The sequence below is a fragment of the Bacillus rossius genome, chromosome 11 (assembly GCF_032445375.1).
Source record: "Bacillus rossius redtenbacheri isolate Brsri chromosome 11, Brsri_v3, whole genome shotgun sequence".
NCBI lineage: Eukaryota > Metazoa > Arthropoda > Insecta > Phasmatodea > Bacillidae > Bacillus > Bacillus rossius.
Genome location: NC_086338.1, coordinates 10,264,511 through 10,288,386, shown reverse-complemented (window position 1 = coordinate 10,288,386; position 23,876 = coordinate 10,264,511). Strand labels below are relative to the sequence as shown.

The 23,876-nt window shown below is 38.9% G+C and overlaps 1 protein-coding gene across 4 annotated transcripts; it reads right to left on the bottom strand.

Annotated features, from left to right (window-relative positions):
• Positions 1-949: 949 nt before the first annotated feature.
• LOC134536633 (COP9 signalosome complex subunit 7b) lies at positions 950-23,381 on the bottom strand. 4 transcript variants are annotated; one of them, XM_063376433.1, is made up of 5 exons: positions 23,292-23,381; positions 20,950-21,148; positions 18,858-19,110; positions 7,384-7,604; positions 950-1,313 (listed from the first exon to the last, which is right to left on the bottom strand). In XM_063376433.1, the coding sequence occupies exons 2-5, from the start codon at positions 21,127-21,129 to the stop codon at positions 1,155-1,157; spliced, it is 813 nt and encodes a 270-aa protein (XP_063232503.1). In that variant the 5' UTR covers positions 21,130-21,148; positions 23,292-23,381; the 3' UTR covers positions 950-1,154. The 4 variants fall into 4 exon arrangements, with proteins under 4 accessions (XP_063232503.1, XP_063232501.1, XP_063232502.1 ...); XM_063376431.1 differs by having other exon boundaries at positions 23,280-23,355; XM_063376432.1 differs by lacking the exon at positions 23,292-23,381 and adding an exon at positions 23,089-23,285.
• Positions 23,382-23,876: the final 495 nt, after the last annotated feature.

Genomic DNA, 23,876 nt, shown 5'->3' with positions numbered 1-23,876 from the left:
TAGTACACTACGCCATCTATATGGAACTGTGTAGTCTTAACTATCGATAGATCACTTAGAGACGATACAAAATGGCCGATACACGTGTGCGGTATTCTTCTTAGTTCTTACCATTGTGCGCCGTCTACCTGACTTTTTTAGTCTTTGGGTACATTGTTTATCATCACGTGAGTGCATAAAATTTGTTGATATACTAACGAAACGTAAACGGTAAGATGTTTTAAGCGGGTTAGCGAAATAATATCAGAAATGTGAAAAATTCACGATTTCGGTTGGTTATGATGTTTTTTCGTGCAAACCTAATAATTTCACGTTTTGGTACTAATTTCGCGCAAATTCGTGAAAAAATCGCGATCGCGAAAAATTCCTATCCCTGTCATAGCCAATTTCGTTTATGAAATAAACAAATAACTGGTTTTTACACTTTTACTGTCTAATATCTGTGTTTTTAGTTGGCGAAGAGATTTTTTCCACTACATTTTAGCAACAATAGTGAAATTACTTTGATTTTGTGTATGTTTTAAATGCTGAATAAAGTGTTAGTTTACGATTTTGCCTGTTAATGCCACTGTTAATAGTTTGAGTTTTAACTGCTCAAAATGGTACTTTTTGATCGCTTGCCTGTACTTAATTAGGTACCTTGTGCATTGCTTTCTTTGAAAATAGTTTGTTACTAACAAGTTTGACAAGTAGACAGGTATACTACCGGAATAAAATCCGGAAATGGAAAAAGTTAATTTCCTACCTGTCATTTCAAAAAAAATATGTTCCAGTTTTTTTGGGAAAAACCAGGATCCCAACAGCTCATTACACTAACATATTCAATAAATCTATTATGTCAGTTGTTTCTTTCTCGAGAGAAGCTACAGAAACCAATTAAAACTGTGAAGAGGCCCTGGTGAAATTTTATGCCAGGTATTATGAGAACTGCAAATAAATCAGTACAATGTTTTTATAAAACAGTAATTTTTTTTTTAAGCCATACAACATTTTTTTCAGTCTTCATATTTAATACAACAACCAAATACAAGTAGAGTAATTTTTTTTTATTTAGACAATACGACTTAACAAGGAGTGACAGATTTCAGAAACAAGCACTTGTTGTGTCGTGTATGCAACTGGACGCGAGAGGCGGGAGACGTGCAGGCGATGGCCTACTTCTGCCAGAACTTGCTGCTGCCCCGCAGGCCCTTGGCCTTGACCACCTTCTTGCCCTTGTCGCCCGCTTGCGCGACCGCCTCGCGCGAGTCCGTCGCCATCACCTCGTCGTGGTCCTGCGTCTGGGCCTTCAGGGTCTTCTTGATGTTCACAATCTGCAACGACATGACACTGCAGTTGTCCACACGCACATCTCGCCGGACTGCACACCAGAACACAGTTCGCATACTACACACGTAGTTACCAGAAACACACAGAGGACCCAGGTAACAAAATTACTTCAGAAGAGTGATGCATGAACAGTAGCGGATCCAGGATTTTGGTTTGGGAGGGGCTTGTCCCAGCTGAGGCTAGGCTTTATCAAGGCAAACACTAAAACAATAGTGGACCCAGATGCTTTTGGAGGGGGCTTGAGCCCCTTAGCCCCCCCTCTGGATCCGCTACTGTGCATGAAGCCAACACATTACTTGATTTCGCCAATTTTCCCAAAAAAATTAATCACAAAATTAATAATTATCATTCAGAAACACCAATAAATTGTCCTTACTTTAAATAGTATGACCTACAGGTAGGACTGTGGGAATACTTGGAGCATACTTGATGAGTTTCTCGTGTGCAAACGTTCACTGTCAAGATTAAGTCATTTGTGCTACATAAATAACATTTTTTGATATGTTTTAATGGGACTTCATAATAAAAAACATGAACAAAAGGAAACATTTTAAATATGAGACAAGTATTCAAATTTTTTTTTCCACTACTATCTCTCTAAAAAAAACTGAAAAATAGTGCAAACAATTCAAAACAAACACTGTATATTTGTCATTTTATACCTGAAAACATGATATTATTTGTATTCGTCACATGCATCAGAAGTGAAAAAAAAAAAATGTAAACAACCATGAACTACAACACCCCAAAAAACACACTCCTTTGCAATGGCCATTAAAAAAAGGAAATGCTATAGTTTCAACAGCATCTAATAGTCACAATTGTCAATTGATCTAACACCATGCAACACAGTAGCAGCTTACTTGGTGTATGTATGTACAACGAAACAAATGATGTAACTATATATAAATTTGTGTGTGTGTGTGTGTGTGTGTGTGTGTGTATATATATATATATATTAGGGGTCTGCGAGCTGAGGATTTTCACTTCGAGTCGAGCTCAAGCGAGTTTGCTAAAATACTCGCGAGTATCGAGTCGAGTTCCAATTTTTTTTTTTTTTTTTAAGTTTATTCCACATAAATTTACTGTGATGGAGTAATAAAATGTGAGAACTTTTGAGAAAAATATGGAAATAAAAGAAGAAACCATTGTAATTGTTAGCCTACTAAATAGATAGGCCTACATATTTATTAAATTGTATGGTCTATGGCTGTTCTTATATATGGTTTACATGGCTACAAAAACACAAACACTTTAGGCCTGTTTGGTAAGTCGGTCATGGAAAAAAATTTGTTCTGCATGCTTTGGGAGCAAGTTTTCTCTTCGACGGGAGATGGTATTTCCTGCTGAGGAGAAAAGTCTCTCGCTTGCTACCTGAGTGGCAGGTATTGCGAGGTAATGCCTAGCTACTAGAGGTCTGCGAGCCTAAGAATTTTACTTCGAGCCAAGCTCGAGCTAGCCTACTTGAAAGTTCTCGAGCTTTTATGGTACAGTTGCACTTTATGGCAGTTATTTTTATCTTAAACTTAGTATAATGTTTGAATAGTGTTAAAATGAAGTGGGCTTATTAATTTTGGTAACTATTTACAGTGTGCATTTACATTTTCCACTGCTATAAAGAAATTTAAAAAAAAAACATTTTTGCCATTGAATCTTACCTGTTTACATTGGTTCATCACTTGCAAAAAGAAAAACATATGCACAATAGATCTACAAGGAAATTAAAGTCTTTTTCAGTATCCTGAAAGCTGAAATATGTTTACTCATGCCATCAAATGTAGAGCTGTACCGATACGAATCGGCAGAAGCCGATTTTGCCGATATTTAGTTGAATCTGCATTTCTGCCGATTTCCGATACGCTTGTTAATTTTTGGCCGATATTACCGAAAAACGAAAGAGTGCCATAACCTAAAAATCCACGAAAACCCTTTTCACTTTTCATAGTAGTACAGCATTCTTTCAACTCACTTTTTTTCTTAGCAACATGTGCCAACCGTACATATCAAAATTTAACATTTTTTTTTTATATTCTTTAATTTTAATACGTCATAAATAAATACATTAACACCATGGTAAAAATACATCTCTGTTGTTACAGTAACTATAGTGCAAATGTGGTAGCTATCATGCTTCTGTAGTAATTTTGGTACCTACAAAGAATCTTTAGTTCTTTTTATGGTAATTATCTTAAGATAACTATTAGGATTGTACTGTAGGTATGGTACATCATCCATATTTCTTCGTAAGTTGTTTTTCATTTGTCTTTTATTCACATTTACGTGCGCCATTACTATTTGAGCCAGGAACTTTCGGAAATATTGTAAACGGTACTTTATATCACATATTTAATGGCATAATTGAACAAACGTAACAGCGTGCATTTGTAGACTTATTTTAATAGAATATTTTGGAGATTTTTTTCAATATTTGTTTCAATTACTAAGATAACTGGCGATTAATTAAGTAAAATTCAAGACATTTTTGATTAGGTAGGCCCGCCAAAATTTTACTAAATTTTTAACCTTCATTTGTAGGAGAGTTGTTATTTGTGACGTATGAAAATTTGTATAAAAGTTCGTCTAATATGCAGGCAAGTACAGTATATAAGTTTTCTTTGCGATGCATTTTATAAGTTAACAAAAAACATAACCTTTGCAAGTGTATGTCTGTGTGTGTGTGTGTGTGTGTGTGCGTCTGTGCGTGTGTGTGCGTGTGTGCGTCTGTGCGTTTGTGTGCGTCTGTGCATCTGTGCGTGTGTGTGTGTGTGTGTGTGCGTATGCGTGTCCGTCCCACCGTGTCCCCCCGTCCCCGTCCGTGTCCCCTTCCGTGTCCGTGTCCGTGTCCGCGTCCGCCCCCGTCCACGTGTGTGTGTGTGTGTGTGTGTGTGTGTGTGTGTGTGTGTGTGTGTAAAGGCAAATAATGGTTCCGTATCCCACATAACATTAGCAATATTGTAGCTATAATTATAATGTTGTTGAACCAAAATACAGTTTACATGGCTGCCATTAACAACAAACGCATGAATAACTAGGGTGTAAGTACATAAATATGAGTCATTTTAATCATTAATTTAGAAGTACTGCAATTTAAAAAAAGATTAACTTTTTTTAAGTGAATTGCATTGGATTTCACAGTACAGTAAACTCTCGATTATCCGTGTTAATTGGGACCTTCCGATGCCCGGATAATTGAATGCCCATAAGAAACCCGGATAATCCGTTTCACCGCTTAAAAATGGTGTATTTACTGGCAAAAGAGTGTCTCTTCAGTAGAATTTTATGAGTACAAGCAAAGGCTTTGTATACCGTGTGCCAGCTTATTGGACCGTAAACAATACTGGCACTGTGTTGCCGCCATCCTTCTCCTGCCCCCTTTATTGCTACGGGAGGGAGAGCGGTGCAGTCCCAACTCAGCATCTCCCTCCACCCTTTTAACGGCCTATTATCCAGTATCACTATAAAATAAGTGTCTTAACCACAGCACAATATTATACACCTTTTTCCCCCCCTTCCAGTTGTTGCATTTTATTTTTCTACCTCGCGCGGCAAGATATTGTTTCTTGTTAATTCCGCCTATTAAAATTAGGATGCACTTTACAGTCATAACTACGAGTATGGGATACTACGAGACCTTCTAAGTTACGAGAGTTTTGAAATGCACCGTCAGTTTGACTACGTAAATAGTAATCCTAAACTAATCTGGTTATTACGAGTGCTTCCTTGTTGGCTCTTTCGTAAGAAAGAGTGATTTCAATGGCATCTTCAACAATGAAAAATACCGTTAGTTGGAAGGGAAAAAAGGTTCACCCAGTAAACAAAGGCTGCGGCTATGCTGGCGCTGGGGCTGTCGAGAAAGAATGAAGGCTTTTGGGTGATGGTGTGGAGGAAGAAAGGGATGTCTGGTGGCGAACAACATGCTCCCTTTCTCTCTCTGTCTCTCTCTCTCTCACTCGGCGGTTTCAAGAAGCCCTCCCCCTCCCATTGTGTTACTGGCTGCTTCCACCAGTAGAGGGGAAATTCCTAAACCACCCCCCTCTCCGCCCCCCCCCCCCCTGTGTGAACGTGTGTACTAGAGCCCTGTTCCTTTTGTGCGTGTGTGAGACCTCGTTGCGTGCGTGTGCGTGGCAAAAAAAAAAACACAAGCACTCTTCATGTGTAGCTTTACAGGTTTTAATGATGCAATATTCCAATAGGTAAAGGAGGTAGAGGGGCCTTTTTTTTTTAACGTGGCGGGGCGCTGTGAAAAGAACTCTTGGAAAGAAAATGAAAAAAAAAAAAGGGGGGGGGGGGGGAGTTGAGCCGGAAACAGCAGTCAAGGCATTCCTTTTTGGTTTTAAAGTGTGACAAATTGACGGGTGAAGATGGCGGGGAACGAGGGTCTGAAGGGTCTGACACAGCAGCAGCAGTAAAAAAAAAAAAAAAAATGCGCAGCGCACGGATAACCCGAAAACCGGATAATCCAGGCCCGGATAATCGAGAGTTTACTGTATTTTGCAGTTCATGAACTTTTCTGGATTAATATCTAGAGAAGCAGATTCTGTAAAATAAGGTGAATAGGAACTGAACAGAACTGAAAGGTTAGTTGAAAAAAAATATTTAAAAATATAATTTCAGTATTTTAATAAACATTTTACATTCACCTAACCAACCTTTCACTTAAGTATTATTTGTCTAATTGCCCAGAAGCCACTTTACTAAAAATTTACTTTTGACATGAATTTCCAAAAGGAATACGAATCCACCCGGTTAACATTTACATGATGACATATTGAGCGTTGGTGGGATTGAAGTCAGTGAGAGTTTAACTCCGAAAGTAATAGACGGATTTGCGTGATTTAAACTTTAATTTGCTTGTATGTGATAATTGAGTGGTGCTAGTTGAGTGGAATAAGTATCATATAACTAACTTTGGATTTAGTGCCATTAAGCGCAAAATGCCTAAGCAAAAATAGGTTATGTTGGAAAAATGAGGAAAAAAATTTAAATCGCTCGAGCAGAAGCAATTAAGAATGCAGAGAAGTGTCGTAGGTATTATTGAGGCAAAAAGTAGCAGATAGAATGGAGCCAGTGGGACAAAACGAGCCCCCCCCAACAAAGCGTGATTAATTTGCGAGCCTCAGCCGTCTACCTCGCGAGAAGCAACGGGGAACCCAGAACATTGTTTGGTAATGGACGTGGATATGCTCTCTGATGATTCTGATGTTGATAAGGAGTCAGTTGAGCAAGTGGTTGTGAACGATGGCCCGAGTTTGTCGCGGTTTGGTGTCGCGATTTTTCTGGTGTTTTGGTGGGAGAGGGAGGGGCAGCATAGACATGGCAGATGACACAGAGGCCCGTAGAGAGGAGAGGGGAATCATGTCGACATCATGGCGAGTAAAGATTATGTTGATGCTGAGGGGAGGAGGGAATGCTGGCGATGCTGGGAACAGTGTTTGCACAGCTGGATGCGTAGTGCCATGCGTGTCTGGCACGACGGGAAACGGGAGTCCGGACGTAACGAAAGACACAGCACCTGCACTGGGCTCTTGAGGTTGTACGTGATAACGTGGCAAGGGTGGCGTGATGTGTCTGGCCACAGCGGCCTGACCAACTGGTTAAACGTTAAAGTTTAAATTATTAAGACTCCATTGGCTACATAAATTAAAGAAAATTTAAGATAAGCCTCTTATCGCTTGTTAAAAACATGAATAAATATATAGTGTAAAGGTGTCACGGTAATCGCTAATTTTTGGCACAATTATTGATTAATACAAAATATATTTTTGTTGAATGACTTTATCATTTTAATTGTTTGCCATACTTTAATACAAGCAACTGTTTCATTAATCATAATTTCCATGCAACAGTTATTTCACTATGAAAAAATTAACCTCAACAAAAAATGCTTTTCTTGCACAAAAACCACACCCCTACTTTTCAAACTCATTTTTAGCATAAAATGTGTGACGATTATGCGATAAAAAACACACAAAAAACTCTCACCTTTGTGGTATTTTTTACAATTGGTGCCTCTGGTGATTCAGAAGACAACCTGTACACACTCTGAGCCCTCACCTCTTGCTCGAGAATCTCCTTGTGCTTCAGCTTCCTGTTCTTGAAGTTGTTAGCCCTGATGATCTGGTCCTCGACGCAGGCCAGCACCGCCTCGCACGAGTCGCACCACTCCTGCAGGGTGGACACGATGCTGCCAACGTCCGAGGTCCGGATGTCCCTCCCGATGGCGTAGTCCACCTCCAGCTGGCTGTTCTTCTGGTCCAGCTTGCCTTGGATGATGTCTGCACACAAGCAAGCAGGTCTTGCACGAGGCACACCGCAACACCTCGACGACATCTGTCGTGTCCCTCGCGATCCCACTGCCCGCTGTTGCCCATCACAGTCTCGTCCTGGCGCGTGTGCTTCCAGTGCTTTGAGTACTTCGAGTGTAAATATCATTCACTGACTAATTGAAAGTGCATTTGTCATATTCCCTGTATTCTGAGTGCGGTTACGTCAGCGAGTTGACCCGGACCGCGTACTTTTTCCCGCGCACCTCGTGCGCCCCCTACCCTGCTTCCCCCTCCCAGCGCACCGGAGCGCGTGAGGCAGTCTCGACTCCTCTCTCCTCCACGACGGACGCGCTGACGCCACCCGGTACAGGCCGGCTCGCTAATAGCACCGCTTTTACTTCCAAATGGTGCCTCGAGGGGTCGCTGTTGTCCTGGCCCCCTGTAGTAAGCCACATGGTGAGGACCCTTCTAATACTGAGTTTTAAAGCTAGCTGGCGCCCACGTCTCAATAGAAACATTCGTTACAGGATCAGAGGGCCAGCTTTCGTCAACGTTCTGCGTGCGAGAGGACAAACGCTGTCTGGAGTCGGAGCACACAGTTTCCAAACTAGCCTGTAAGGTGCACGCTGCATGTGAGGCAAGTGCCCTGGCTTGCCACGTGCACGCTCAACCTTATGACTCACTGATGTCGAATCCTGGAAAATAATTTTTAGATTGATTTTAAATTTAAAACTTTTATTTAGTAATGAAAAAGTGTCCCAGATTACGCTAGCTTGTGATGTGTAAACATCTTAGCTTTCTGAATACGGTATGTGGTAGGAGTAATTTTGTGAATATTGAACAGAAATGTGTAACCACGGTGCTGCAGCTGTGTGGATGTCTCAGAAACCTCGAAAAGATGGCAGAACCGCGTGATTTGTTTGTATGTCTGTATGCATGCATGTATACATTTATAGTTTTATACAAATCATGGTCACTCATTAAAGTACCAACCACACTCAATGGTGCTTAACTTTGATAAATACTCCAAACTAATGTTATCTTTGAAAGATTTGTGCAATGGGAGTGCATGACTTGATGTAAGTTTTTGGACATACGCCATTGCTAAGAACTTTTTCTGTTGAAGAAAAACTAAAAAATAAAAAATAAATAAATAAAAATGCCCAAAAAAAGCATTGCTCCACGACACATTCCTGCACTTGACATAGTTTCATCTGTTGAGAGCGCAATTTACAAACTTCCTGCCGCCAAACAAGATGAATTTCGTTGGAATGTGCGTACAGCAATCACCTCAGCTGGTCCGTCTAAACCGAATCTGCCGACTGATGAACTCAAGGCCATCAAAACTCTGAAATCCGACCATACCATTGTAATCCTCCCAGCTGATAAGGGTCGTGCTACAGTCATACTCGACAAAACAGACTATGACCAAAAAATTACTCATTTGATCACCACAGATTAATATACAAAACTGGTAAAAGACCCCACAGCCAGCATTGAAAGAAAAGTGTACCAAACTCTAAAAAAACATCAGAATCACATCCCAGAAAAAACTAGATCAGAACTGACACCACACAGCAGTAAAGCACCCCACATTTACGGTCTTCCAAAAATTCATAAACCCGACATGCCTCTGCGCCCGATCATCAGTTGTTGTAATTCCCCATGCCAGAAACTTTCAAAATATCTCCTGAAAATTGTTGAGCCACTAGCAGGACAGACAGATACCTTTGTCAAAGATTCTAATCATTTTATTGCTATAGTCAAAACAATGAAAATAGAAAACAACAATACCCTGGTGAGTTTTGATGTCCAAAGCCTCTTCACCAATGTACCAGTAGCCGAAACACTCAGCATTGTCAAAGCCAAATTGGAGGCTGATCCAACTTTAAAGGACAGAACTATAATACCAATCCCATCCATCATGGAAATGATTACCCTCTGTGTCACCACAACATATTTCCAGTTCAAGGGTATTTTCTACAAACAGACCGATGGCATGGCAATGGGCTCTTCTCTTTCACCATTTATGGCCAATATATTTATGGAAAACTTTGAGCAAGAATCACTTAGCAAAAGTAATAGCCCTCCTAAAATCTGGCTCCGTTATGTGGACGACACCTTCACTGTCTGGCAACATGGACCTGAAACTTTGGAGGAATTTGTGAACCACCTCAACTCTCTGAGGCCATCAATAAAATTCACATATGAAAAAGAAACCAAAGGTAGCATTCCTTTCCTGGATGTACTAGTCAGTAGAAAAAACTACACTTTGGAAACTAAAGTATACAGGAAACCTACGCACACAGGCCAATACCTTAATTTTGCATCCAACCATCCCAAAACAACAAAAACTGGCATAATTCACACACAAACCAACCGAGCTGAGATTATTTGTTCTGATGAGAAATCTATTGCGGTTGAACACAATCATATAAAAAAAGAACTCACAGCCAATGGTTACCCTGTCAACACCATCAAACAGCATATGAAATCCAACAAAACACTCAAATCCACAGAAACTGAGAAACCTGCAGGAACCATAGTCATTCCGTATGTTCAAGGGCTTTCAGAAAAAATAAGACGCCTGGGAAACAAATATGGACTTCAAACAGCATTCCTTTCTAAATCTACTATTAAAAGTATTGTTACCAAGGTGAAACCAGCCACAGAAAAATTACAAACCCACAACTGTGTGTATCAGATCCCCTGTGAATGTGGCCACATGTACATAGGTGAAACTGGCAGAGCTCTATCCACTTGAATCAAAGAACACAAAAACAACAAACAACAAATCCAGACTTGCTGAACATACATGGGAAAATAGTCACAAAATTCTCTGGGAAGACTCCACACCACTCATACAGGAACCCGATAAAATAAAAAGGAAAATCAAAGAATCAGCCTTCATTATTAGCAATAAAAATATTTTCAGCCAGCAGAGCATTGAATTAAAAAATATGTGGATCCCTTTGATAAAGAGAGAAACATCCCTGCAGCACAAATCAATAGCCAATACTCAACCTACCATAACCAATCCGCTTTAACTCCATGGTGCACAGCCAATGGGGAGACAGCTGTCTGCCATTGGCTGAGCAAGATGTAGCCCTTTCTCTGATAAATACCCTCATTTTTCCAGCCTCTAAATACAGACATCACGATACTTCCATGCATCAGTTAGCCACCTAACTGAGGGGAAAGGGTGACCTCCCCCCGCCTGACATCTACACTATTAAAAATAAAGCCAAGCAACATGCGACAGCTATTTTACTACTTTCTGGACCGTGAGCCACCTTTTATCTTAAAATCGCACACTTCGCGCCCCGCCGTCGTTTCCAATGATTCGAACAAAGTGACGGGGTCGCAATATTTATATTGGCAACCACATAGCGAGTTATGGGAACATAATAGTTCCCGGTATCGCTGTCACACTTTCCCGGCCGAGCATATGAGGTAACGGGGGCCAGCCCCTAATCAGTCGCACCTGTGTTTCCGTACCATGTGCGTCTCTGCCCGAGGATGGGAGCAGATAGCAGTTCCCGAAACGTCGCTTGTTTCTGTTTTGGTAAAACATTTGTGTTCGTTTCGTCTTTTGGTTTTGTCGTGTTTTTGTCTAGTTTCATCTGTTGTGCTGAATTATTTTGGGTTCCATATTTTTGTGTTGTCATCATTTTTGGGGGTTTTTTTATCGTTCTATTCTGTTTTGGAAAATTATTGTGTTTGTTTCGTCTTTTCGTTTTGTCGTGTTTTTGTTTCGTTTCAACCGATCTGCTGAATTTTTTTGGGCTCAATATTTCTGTGTCGTCATCATTTGTGGGTTTTTTTTTTCATTCTCTTAGTACATTATTCTTTGTTTTTCTTTGTTTGTTGACCATATTCCTGTTACGGAATATTTTGTGGTTTATAACCTTGTTGACTACAGCAATTTTTTTGTGCTTTTTGTCTTTTTTTGGGTATTTTTATTTATTTTTTATTTTTTAGTTTTTCTTCAACAGAAAAAGTTCTTAGCAATGGCGTATGTCCAAAAACTTACATCAAGACTCCAAACTAATGCATATACTTTTACCGGCTCAGCAGCCATGACATTGCGAAATACAAGTCTTATAAATGTACTGTGTTTTATTGCATAATAATCGTCGCATATTTTATACTAATATGAAGTTTGAAAAGTAGGGGTGCGATTTTTTGTGAAAAAAAATTTTTGTTAGGTAAAGTTATTCATAAAAAAAACATTCATTAAAATGTACGTTTATTTTAAAAGTGGAATATACAAGAGCACGTGAAACAATTTAATAAGTACCGTATTGGTCCGAAAATAGGCCGAACTTTTTTGCCAGTTTTGTCAACCTTGAAATCTAGGGTCGGCCTATAATGGGGCACTAGCCAAAATAGTATAATTAAACACATACATTTCAAGGAGAATCACTTATGGCATAAAAATGTTATCAGATATACAATTCATTGACCTAAAATTACGCCGTACTTACGTGGAATTAGTAATTTTTCCAACTTAGAAATTTAGTAAACACACTTAACCCCAATAACGTATCATATTTTAAGTTAAGTACACAGATGTGGTCATTTGTAGCACATAGCTTTTGAAAGCTCGGTCTGGTTATTTTTGAACTGTATTTAACAGGCTGCGGTAATTTTATTTGCTTGTAAAATGTGGTATTTACAGTAAACAGTTAGTAAAAACAGCAATTTTGCTGTACGGTTATTTACCGTAGTATGCTTTATTTACTCTTCTACCACAGGAAAATCAAAATGGCACCAGTGTTGGCAACTTGTAGTTGCGACATGAATAAACAAATACCGGTACATACCAACAGTAACAAGAACAATAAAACCTATTTGCAATATTGGCTGTTTTATGGTTGATTCATACATGTTTTACATGAAACCATTTTGGGTTTTTTACGTCAAAATTAAACGTAACAGTAAATGTTTTTACGTCACAATTTCTATGAACTTAGAAAATGTAGCCATTGCCTTATAAAATGTTGGCACCACGAAAATATGAACTCTCAAATATTTTTGTCAGTTCAATAAATAATAACTTAGTTGAAGTGTTACTGTGATAATATGCTGCTGATAATAATTTTGGGTTTTTTTACGTCAAAATTAAACGCAACGGTAAAAGTTTTTATGTCACAATTTCTATGAACTTAGAAAATTTAGCCATTGCCGTATAAAATGTTGGCACCACTACAAAAGAATTTGAAGATAAATGGAAATATGAACTCTCAAATATTTTTGTCAGTTCAATAAATACTAACTTAGTTGAAGTGTTACTGTGATAATATGCTGCTGATAATCATTTTAGTTAGTTAAAATTTATTTTTTCCTGATTTTGAGTGGGCTGTATAAGGGTCGGTCTATTTTCGAGGTCGGCCTATCTTCGGACCAATACGGTACATAATGCAACAAAAACCTTTCTTCAACTTTAAATAGAAAAACAAAATCTGAGACGCGCATGCGAGCCTGAACTAATGCATGACTATCGTCGTAATACACACTTCCCACGAAAGAGTGTGGGCCATCAAATGTAGTTAACTCGGCACTCAACAGAGAGCAAACATTGCATGCAATCTGCGAGATATCAATACCAATATTCAACTACATGTGCGAGCTCTATACAGGAAGCAACATAACCAAGCAAGAATGATGCTGGCTACATTTTTAACGACGCAGACAATTGTTATAATGTTTAAAAAATCTTTTAAAGAAAATTTACACGTCAGACAACTTCGTATTTCCGTTAATTAAATAAGTAAGTGGTAATATCCGAATAAATATTAGATTTCTACATTAAAACACATTTTTTTATAGGAAAAATATACCCACACAAAGTGCTTGGAGTCAATCTAATAGCGGGACCAAAAACATTGTGCAATGTTTACGCAAGAGGTTTTTATATCCAAACTTTGACGCCCTAAAATATAGGTGCGACGATTATGCGCATGCAACGATTATGCGATAAAACAGGGTATATATGATATAAGAATATCTCAGAAAAAATAAATAAAATTTTTACAAGTCCTTTAAATTTACTTTTTATCTTTTAAGCCACCCTATCTACAAGAGCACACAAACTGCATCATAACTGTTCCAAAAATACCCAAAGTGCATCAAATGTACCAACTTTGAGAAAAATTGTAGGAAATAAAAAATTAGCCTAACCAAACCTTGGTTGGCTTCAGTTATGTTATTACCAATGTGTTAAACAGAATTATACAGTAAGGCAAGGCTGCCGTTTTCACGGATTTTATCCGTTTTTGCGGATATTTAGAGGTTAAAACGGATTCGCGGACAAAGCACTAAAGTCCACGGATATTTCAGACTATTTTTTTATACGTTCCTCAAAAAGTTTTGGAATTTACGTGATTCAATCACATTAACCTCCGAACCGCAAACGGTAAACACCATGCCGCCATGTCAACTGAATATTTTTTAATTCAGGTTAGCCAACAGCGATTTTTTTCTTTCTGACATGGTTATATCGATTTGTGTGCTCATTTTACTCAGTAGATGTTTACGAAAATCTATAGATTGTAGGAGAGTCGAAAGAGACAATAAGCGTTTTCTGGCTCTAAGATGAGTTATTAGCGGCGATGTAGTTTGTTGACAAAAACAAACAGTATTGGAATACGAAATTGTGACATTCGTTGCTTTCAATAGCTATTTATTTGAAATGTTTTTGATATTCGTCCATAGCTAGCAACGGTACTTTAACAATGGAGAAGAAATTTAAGACATCTCATGAACTGTCTATGTATAGGCAGAAATATAAACGTGAATGGGAATCGGAACTTCCGTGGTTAAAGAAAGGAAAAGATGAATATCACGCGGTGTGTAAATTTTGTAATTCCGAGTTTGACATTGCCAAAGGAGGACTAAAGGTTTTGCGGCGGCATGAAACAAGGGATTACTACCACAAAAGAAATTTTGCTTGTGGCAGTAGTAGTAGTAGTAGTAGTAATAGTAGTAGTAGTAGTAGTAGTAGTAGTAGTAGTAGTAGTAGTAGTAGTAGTAGTAGTAGTAGTAGTAGTAGTAGTAGTAGTAGTAGTAGTAGTAGTAGTAGTAGTAGTAGTAGTAGTAGTAGTAGTAGCAGCTTAATGTTAAATTTTGTAACAAAACAAAATCATGGAGTCGTCGATGCTGAACTGCGCTGGGCAAATTTTATATGTGAAAATAATTTGCCAGTTACCGTATTTAATTGCATAATGTCCGCACATTTCTTTTTAAATACTTGTAATGGAATTTTTTAAAATCCGCATAAAGTCCGCACCAGAAAAAGCAACCTTGGCCACCCCTGAAAGGCACAGTAACAGGATGGAAATTTACTGACGCTGTCAACAATGCTTGAGTTGAATATTTCTCCGGAGCGGTCGCTGGGAGGGTTTGTAGCGTGGTGAAACCGTCCGGACTCAGAAACTCGCACTCTACTGCGCAGCTGCCTGCGACGTCACGCGAGTTGCAAGGGGATGGGCTATATATAGCACAAGCCAGTACACGTCCCACGCGCAGACGCGCGGACAAAGGAGCTGCAACTCACACTACGTCACAAAGTAGGGGAGGTAGCGGAGAAATAGTGGGGGTACATGCGCACGGTTTCACCTTCTCAATACTCCCACCACGGTTCATTGAGAGAGGGAAAGGGAAAGGTCACTGGACTACTAGGTAATAAAAATAACTGTAAACGCAGCGGACCCGTGCCGACGTATTTACTTTAAGGGCAAGAGTTATCAGCTGTAACAGAATGGACATACATAAATTCTTACATGTCAGGAAGACAAGGCTCTGCTTTGTTTTTGTTAAAAATTCCTGCTCAGCCTTTTCCATGCTCAGTCAAGCAGGGCAGGAGGGGACTCGCATGCACAGACGTCTGCCGGTAACTTTTTTTATACACACAGTGGGCAAGGGACAGGGAGGGAGGCTCGCCGGCGCCGGCTAATGCAGACATTAGACATCTGCCCCGTGCCGTTAGTGGCCTTCTCAATGAAAGATTAAATAAATTTCTTTTCACGCAAAGCGTTTATTTTGTGTAGGCTGACTGCGGCTTCTGAACGTAAGAGCACACGCGAGTGAGAGAAGAAAAAAAAAAAGTAGCATCTTCCACTAATCGCCGGCACCCAATTATCTTGACACCTGTCACATTTCTCACGTCCGCTGCGAAGGGTCGCCAGTCACCAGCGCTCTGCGAAGTAGTGTGCCGCCGTAAATATTTTTCAACTGGGCCGAGGGAAGGGTGCCAATTTTACAAAGCAGCGATTTTACTAATGCAATCCGCGGAACCGTGAGCATACGTAAAATCAGGGTACTAGTAAACTAATTATGAGAGAACAATTTTTTACTCTACAGAAAACATGTAAAATTTTGAGGAAAAATTTTTTTTTTCGGACTTCACCTCATAATGTCCGCACCCCATTTTTTTGTCAAAAATGTAGCCAAATTACTGCTGACATTATGCGAGTAAATACGGTAAGCTAAGTGACAGCTTTTCTAAATTAGCGGCCCAAATGTTCCCAGACAGTGAAATCACAAAGAACTTCAGTTGTAACCGTACAAAAACAAGTCAAATTATTACTCAAGCCCTTGGCTCATGTGCAGAGGAGATTATTACCAACATGAAAAAATCTCAATTTACCCTCGTAATTGATGAGTCTACAGATGTTTCTGTCACCATACAAGTTGTGGTAATGGCTAGAATTTTCACAACAGAAATTGAAACTCACCTCTACAAAGTAGTTGTACTTAGGGGAAAAGCAACAGGTGAAAACCTATTTAATGTTGTCAACAATTCCTTCGAAGAAAACAACATTCCCTGGCAGAATTGTATTAGCATGTCATCAGATGGAGCTAAGTCAATGGTAGGAGAATTTAATTCTGTATTGTCACGCATTAGAGGCAAGCAAGAAAATGTGTGGTTCCTTCATTGTACTTGCCACGTAGCCCACTTGGCTGCATCACATGCTTGCAGTGAATTGCCAGACCTTTGTGAACAGCTAACCCGAGATGTATACACTAGTGATGGGTCAATTCCTGTTTTTTCCCGGTTCTCGGTTCGGTACCAGTTCTTAAAAATCGGTTCTCGGTTCTCGGTCCTGACTTAAACAATAAAATAAATATCATTCACACATTATTTATGAGGTGTTTTAAGTAATGAACTATTTATTGTTTTGACTACAAAAAAAGCACTAAAAAGCCTGTATCCAGACTTACATCTTCACTTTACTGTTTATAACACTGAAAATAATAATTTGTTTGTATTGTTCTGTCCTCAATGTTTTTTATCATATGCTTACAAAGAAATGCATTGACATAATGTTTCAGTCTTTAAAGAGGCTATCAAAGCAAATTAAAAGGTTTAGTATAGTTTTCAAGCTACAGTCAACACACCAATCTATTAAAAATGTAATACGTATTAATAAAAAAATTAATTTGAAATAATATAGAGAACACTTAATAAAACTAAAATTTACTATATTAATCTAGTAATTACTTAGAGAAATCTACATACACCCTCCTTTAAAACATAGGAATAAAAAGAAAATGTTACAATAATGGAAATAAATACAATGATGGTGAACTTTCAAAGAATTAAAATATTAAATTGTCCATCAAACTTGTTGCCTACATTGAATTCAGTTTGTATGCACAGTCAACAGTAAATTACTGCCACACTTCTGATGCCATTTCTTACACAATTTGCTATATTTGGCCAGAATAATTATACTTTACAAGTGTCAACAAGCATTTCGTTTGACCAGCCAATAGTTAAATACATCTGCACATCTATACACCACAATACCGTTTACTTAAAAAAGAAAGTTACTAGCCATTACGCTAGATGGCTGCAGATGCAGTGAACTTTCACTCCCAAGGACTGCACAAAAAATGCATAAAATTTTATAATGCCGAAAATTATTACGGAAAATTTTAAATCAATCATTAATTCTATTAAACAAATATTCTGTGGAATTTGCAATTCACCAGTCACCCTTACTTACGTGTCAATGACTCAATTAACTGCCTATTTTTAAAAACATCTTTGCTGAGGCACGTTATAGAGTTGCACACATCTATGAACTACATCTATGGCACCTTCATTTGTTTTGTTTTGATTGTAAAACGGGACTTTGTTTACAGATGTGACGAGAACATTAAATATTTTCACGAGTAATTTATTTTATAGTTAGAGATGAATATTATTCCACAGAACTCAAAAAAAAAAATTCATATGTGGATTAGATGTGAGTTGAGCCATTTCATGCTGCAGTTAAGTTGTAGTGAAGGACTATTTTCGTAAAGGATTTTGCTATACTGCCGGTACCGGTACCGGCACCGACATTTTAGCTGCGGTTCTCGGTGCCGGTTAAAATGCTGAGAACCGTAGGAACCGAGAACCGGTACCGATCCATCCCTAGTATACAAACATTTCAAAGTATCTGGCAAAAGGCAAGATGAGTTTAAAAACATTCAGCAGTTGCTTGATGTACCAGAACATAAAATATTACGCCCATGTTTTACCAGGTGGCTTGCGATGCTGCAATGTGTTGATCGCCTTCTTGAACAGTGGTCAGCACTTCAAGAATATTTTGATTCGAAAATTGAACCAAGGGAGTGTAATATGGAGTCTGTACAGCGCATAAAAAAAGGTTTTGCACTCACAGTCAGCAAAGCTGTATTTTCTTTTTTTAAGTGCAACTCTGCCACGTTTTTTGAAATTTAACCTTCTATTTCAACAGGAACGGCCTTATGTGCACAAATTATACTCAGAACTGAGTGTCTTGTTACGCCAGTTCACCGCTAGTTTTGTTCAGTTCAGTGCAATTCAACAAGCACCTGATATAACAGCTGTTGACTTTGGAAGGCAAAACCAACTTCCAAGAACCGGCCAACTACTGTGCGAGAAAATCTTCTATAATATGAAATAGGTTAAGGTGGGCTTTTTAACTGATTGTTTGTGATTATATTTAAAAAAATTATTTAAATTAAATTTGCGAAAGCTGTAAATAATATTTTTGAAAATTAAAAAAGTGTGCAATTTTTCATCAATGTTTTCTTATGACGTTATCACGTAAAATTATCGTCCGTAAACTGACTTAACAGGCAACCACTTTTTTTTTTTTTTTTTTCCCAGTGTAGTAGGTACTTATGGACGCACTCACGATCAAGTTAAATGCTATGTTAGCTACCGATGAAAGGACAAAGTTCCAAGCCGAACAGCGCGGAACATGGCCGCGCGTCGCCACGGACCTGCGTAGATGGCCTCGATGATGAGGTCCTCCAGGTCGCGCACGTTCCTGATGTCCAGCTCGCGGAGCAGCACGGCGTAGGGGATGCACTTGGTGCGCGTGGCCAGCGTCACTATGGTGAGGTGCTGCAGCTTCTTCCTCTGCGCGGGCGTCAGCTCGGGCAGCCGCGCCGCGCCCTCCAGGTACTGCCGGTACGTGCCGTACGCAAACAGGTGCAGCGCCTGGTGGTAGCCGGCGCTCGGCCCCTTCTCCAGCTGCGCAAGCCACCGTCGCCACTTGCCACTCACCGGGCCACATGTTGAACAAACACACGACACGACCTTACTATTGAGGCATGTAACTACCTACTTATTTCATGTTCTTGGTAAAAGATACGTATCACGTACCCAAGCTTATCCCTTCATCCTGATAGCATGGTCCTGTATACACTGTTCCTGTAATTTTAGTATAACAATGAATTATGATCACAAGTTGAATACAAAAGAAAAAATTTTCACCAAGACCTTACATAGTTTGTAAAGCGATATTAAGAGGATTTTCGGTCAGGATCTTTTGACGTACTAAATCAGAACAGCTATCATGTTGTATACTACAGGATCAATACACATGTGGTTCATGCCATCAGGATCAAGAGATGAACTAGGATGTGCAGTACGGAACAATTACCCAAGAATTACATTGAGCTTCACCCACTTATACGGCAAGAGCAATTAAAATTTTGTTTCCTACCTCTGGTATTACTGAAGTTTTTTTTTTTTGAACCTATAACGGTTCAAAAGCCAACTTAACTTTGTAGATCTTATCATCTTAAGGATGAGAAAAGATGTGATGATTGATTTGTTTTGAAATGTGTACAAGTAAAGTTGGTTAAAAAGAACACCGTTTTCGCATTTTGTTATTAGTAAATACTGATTACTAGAATTGACGTACCAATAACATTGTGCATTCAACTGAGGCATTATTATTTAAACTTTGACTCCAATCTGCAACTTTCATTGGCCAATGTGTGTCTGGGCCTCTCTCTGCATGACTCAATTAGTTGGTTCCCACGTGGTGGTCCTAAGTCCATTTCTTCCAGCATAACCGTTGTTCATTAAGACACAATATTTTGAAAAATAACTTATTAAAAACAGAAATATATTGTGGTGGAAATTACAAATCAAAATGGTGTATTTTAACTAACTTTGCTGTTTAGTTTCTACAAAAAGAGTACACATTTCACAAGGTTATTGTAGCAACCCAGGTTACTGCTCTTCCCACTTGATAAATAGGTTAATTTACAATTTATTATGTTGTCTTATAATAAATGCTAATGTTAGTTTTCTTTTATATAATTTAAGTAACAGTTTGTTAGTTTTTTAAGACGCATTTCAGCTGTGGTCCGAGCACCACCGTGTAAGATAAATATTTTTTTATCATTTGGACTTTTTTCAAAAAGAATCTTGACCACAGTCGTCAGTCGCCGGTGAAGCCCACGAGACTTTAATTTTCATTTTGGTCATCCTTGCAAGGACAGTCTTTTGGCAGTACCGTGAGTTTGTGAATAACTACGGGATATCAGTAAAAACTTTCTTATAAATTAACCTGCATCTTTCGGTACCTGCAAACAGTCAATGTGTTTGTTGTTCTGAAATTAGGGAAGAGGTTAAATGCAACTCGTTTATAAATTTTACTTGTACTGTTTGTGTGGTCACAAGATGGCTGACAATGGCTGTGAATTATCTTCAAGTATCAATAAAAATACATTAAAATCAGTTTGTTGTCTGAGAGGAATTATTACAGTATTTAATCGATAGATTTTTTCTGGAATTTTATAATTTTCTGTGCCCAAATAATTTTTTTTCAAGTGTTTTATGTGCGTCCACTTAAGACTGAATTTTGAGCTAGCCGAGGTGGTCTGAGATGTGACATGATGTAGGGGAACAATGAAGACAGCACTATTTTGAGCTGCAAATTAGTTATTTTCTTGGCACAGTTAATGTTTTTCATCAAGCACAGTCGGGTCACGGCTACGTCCCCAAGTGTCGGTCGAACACCAGATGCACTGCTCAGCCGAGCTGTGCTGCGACATGGGCTCTGTGGCGCCGGCTCACCTCTGCAATGTTGGGCATGTCGAGCAGCTCCCCGAAGACGTGCACGCCCGGTGCTTCGAGCACTTGCTTCACCAGCTCCACGGCCGCCGCCCCCTTCGCGGACTTCGCCAGCAGCACAAACTGCTCCAGGGGGTTGTTCCCGGAGCCCGGGGCCTTCTCCCCGCTGCTCCCCGCCTTCATCTCGTTGTCCAGGTCACCCCTTGCACATCACAAACACTCGTCCCTCAAGCATCACCTACTACGCGTGGTGCTGCCACAAACCAGCACCGTTCGCATCTTAGAGTGCAAGAGAAGAGCTCGCATACCTGTAGCAACTGTTACACTACAACTATTTACCATTAATATTTTCTTTTTTTTCATTTTAAATTATTTCCGAATCATAATTCCCCTGGTTTTCATAGCACCCCCCACTATAGAGTTCCGGTCCTTGAAATCTTGTCGAAATTAAAACATGTCAAGCAACATTAGTTTCGGGATTTTTTTAAAGAGCCCCTAAAGTTTACACTCGTCCCAACAATTTTTGTGAATAATAAAGTCTTCAGCAAACATCTGCAATACCCAAGTCACAGAGTGGATTGTCACGCTGTCCCTACTCGAAGGAGAGAAGGTAAAACGGAAAGCGATTGAAACTGTTCACTTGCTGCACGCTTCACCCACTTTTTATCAGCCACCTAGCATAAACAAACATTAAAGTTTTAACAGAAATTAAATTACTGAGAAAAAGCATACAAAAATTAACATTAGTATAAAAATGGAAAGCTTAATATGGGTCAAATCTACATCTCGATACTGTTAACTGGCGTTAGTGTATGGTCGGAAAAAATGAGGGGAAAGATATGACGACACTGAAGTTACCCAAGTACTTGAATGAAAGAACAAAGGGAATTATAGTATGTAATACTGGTAACAGTGGAAGGTTGAATATCGACGTGAAAACAATTACGATTGTTTGTGAGAATATTGGAGCAAAAATTGCTTTTTTCGCACGAGTAGGAGATAAAGTAATAATATTTTAATATAACTGTAATAGAAAAATAAGTGTAATGGAATATTTTGATAATAAGTGTTTCAAAAGTATGCAATAAATATTTAGTAACAAGTACAGTAGAGTCACGATAATCCAAGATTCTGTGCAATCCCAGATGTAAAATATAAAAGCCTGAAATGTGCCAATTCACCCAAACAAGGGGTGTACGAAAATCTCTAGCTGGATCTTGACAAGTTGGCAACACTACGTCCAAGGTCACGTACGTGGCGGCAGTATGTCTACTTGTACTGTGACCAGTTCGCGCTGATTTGTGTTGTTCAGTACAGTGCATTACTACAGTATGCCTACTGTACTTTCAAACTTGATTTTCTTGTTCTTTCGGGAGTTATCTTTTGCAAAAATTAGTAGAAAGGCCAAGAGAAAGTTTGTTTTTGTTAAAGAAAGCTAGAAGCATTTAAGAGAATTGATCAAGGTGAAGTACTCCGAATATATAGGGATGCATCTACAGAACATACATCCTACATCCCTTAGTTAATGCACCACATTGTAAAGGACGCATTTCTAATGGATTGATAGTATCCAAATACTTTTACTGCTAGCACCACCTGCTTAGAATTAGTTGTACTAATGTACACATAGCCATTTAGAGTCGTGATGCCTATCTACGAGTTTTCAGCAAAACATTAATAACAATGACCAATTAAAAACAATTATGTAGCATATTGGTTATAAATGTTAGCGATCAAAATAAAATGTTTATTATGAATTTAAAATTATTAAAAATACTTAAAATGAGCATTAAATACACCTACAAGTTTAAAGTTCTTCTGTATTTGTTTTTATTTGTATATTTTAGTTATCACATACGCTTATAACGTTTTAAACAAATCCAATGCCAAAAAAATAAACATTATATACAAACAAAATAAAACATGATCCCGAAGCTAATAGATGTAAGGACACGTTAGTGGACACGAGTGTATCATCCCTAGAAATCTCGATTTAGTGGACGGATGAAGGAATGCAGTCTCGTCACTTGTGACAAAACGGAAACACGTGAAGATGGCCGCGTCAACTACGATGCACTTTTAGTAAATCCCTTAGTTAAGATCCATTAGGCTATTATTCGGATACAGATATTAATAACGTACATTTAATATTCTCTCAGGCTCAGGCAGAATCAGAAACTACAACAATCCATAAAAACAACCGGCCCTAATGTTTGTCCAATTCTACCAACATCATTTACTTTCAATACAAATTATTTTCCTTCAACGAAAAATCCTGATAATATAATTAATGCCTAATACAATTTTTGGCAACAGTACTTAATATTACTTACATAAATAATTACCTTTCAAATATTCTTAATACAGGCAACAAAACCGGACTATTTGTTATTATCTAATTAAAGTCTTATCATAGAACTAAAACGACTATAAAGTAGACTCCAGCCAAAGGGCCTAACACACGGTGGAGATTTTTTGGAAAGAATTCCATGGCAGCAGATGGTATGTATTTTTCTGTAGAAAATTACCAGAACGCTGAGATCATACTACTGGTCACCAAGGGAGCTAGCGCGCCCATGACTAGTCATGCAAAGTTAATTCGCAACATCAGCGATCATGTTAGTCAGACAAATGCTTTAATAGTGCACAACCTGCGAAGCTAATCCAGGAAGCTCCCTGGCTGGCTCATGTGGACGCCATCATCGAGGTTCTGGGTCAGGCGTATGAACCTGGGTACCCATAATCGCTTTACGGTGTGCAGGCTTCATCAACCAGCCCCTTCCCCATCCAGTAATGTCACATGTTTGTACGAGCTCCATAATAATGTTCCTGTAGAACATTTCTTGCTTATAAATGTGATGCTTTGTAATCACCCACAGGTATATGCAGCAGCGGACCGGCTTCGGAGAACAACCATCACTCTTGTACCC

What these genes read in the sequence shown, in the direction of transcription:
- LOC134536633 (XM_063376431.1), bottom strand. An exon ending in ACATGCCCAACATTGCAGAG is followed by an intron (nt 19,111 to 20,949) that starts GTGAGCCGGCGC and finishes TGGCTTGCGCAG; the next exon opens with CTGGAGAAGGGGCCGAGCGC. An exon ending in AGGAGATTCTCGAGCAAGAG is followed by an intron (nt 1,314 to 7,383) that starts GTGAGGGCTCAG and finishes ATGTCGTTGCAG; the next exon opens with ATTGTGAACATCAAGAAGAC.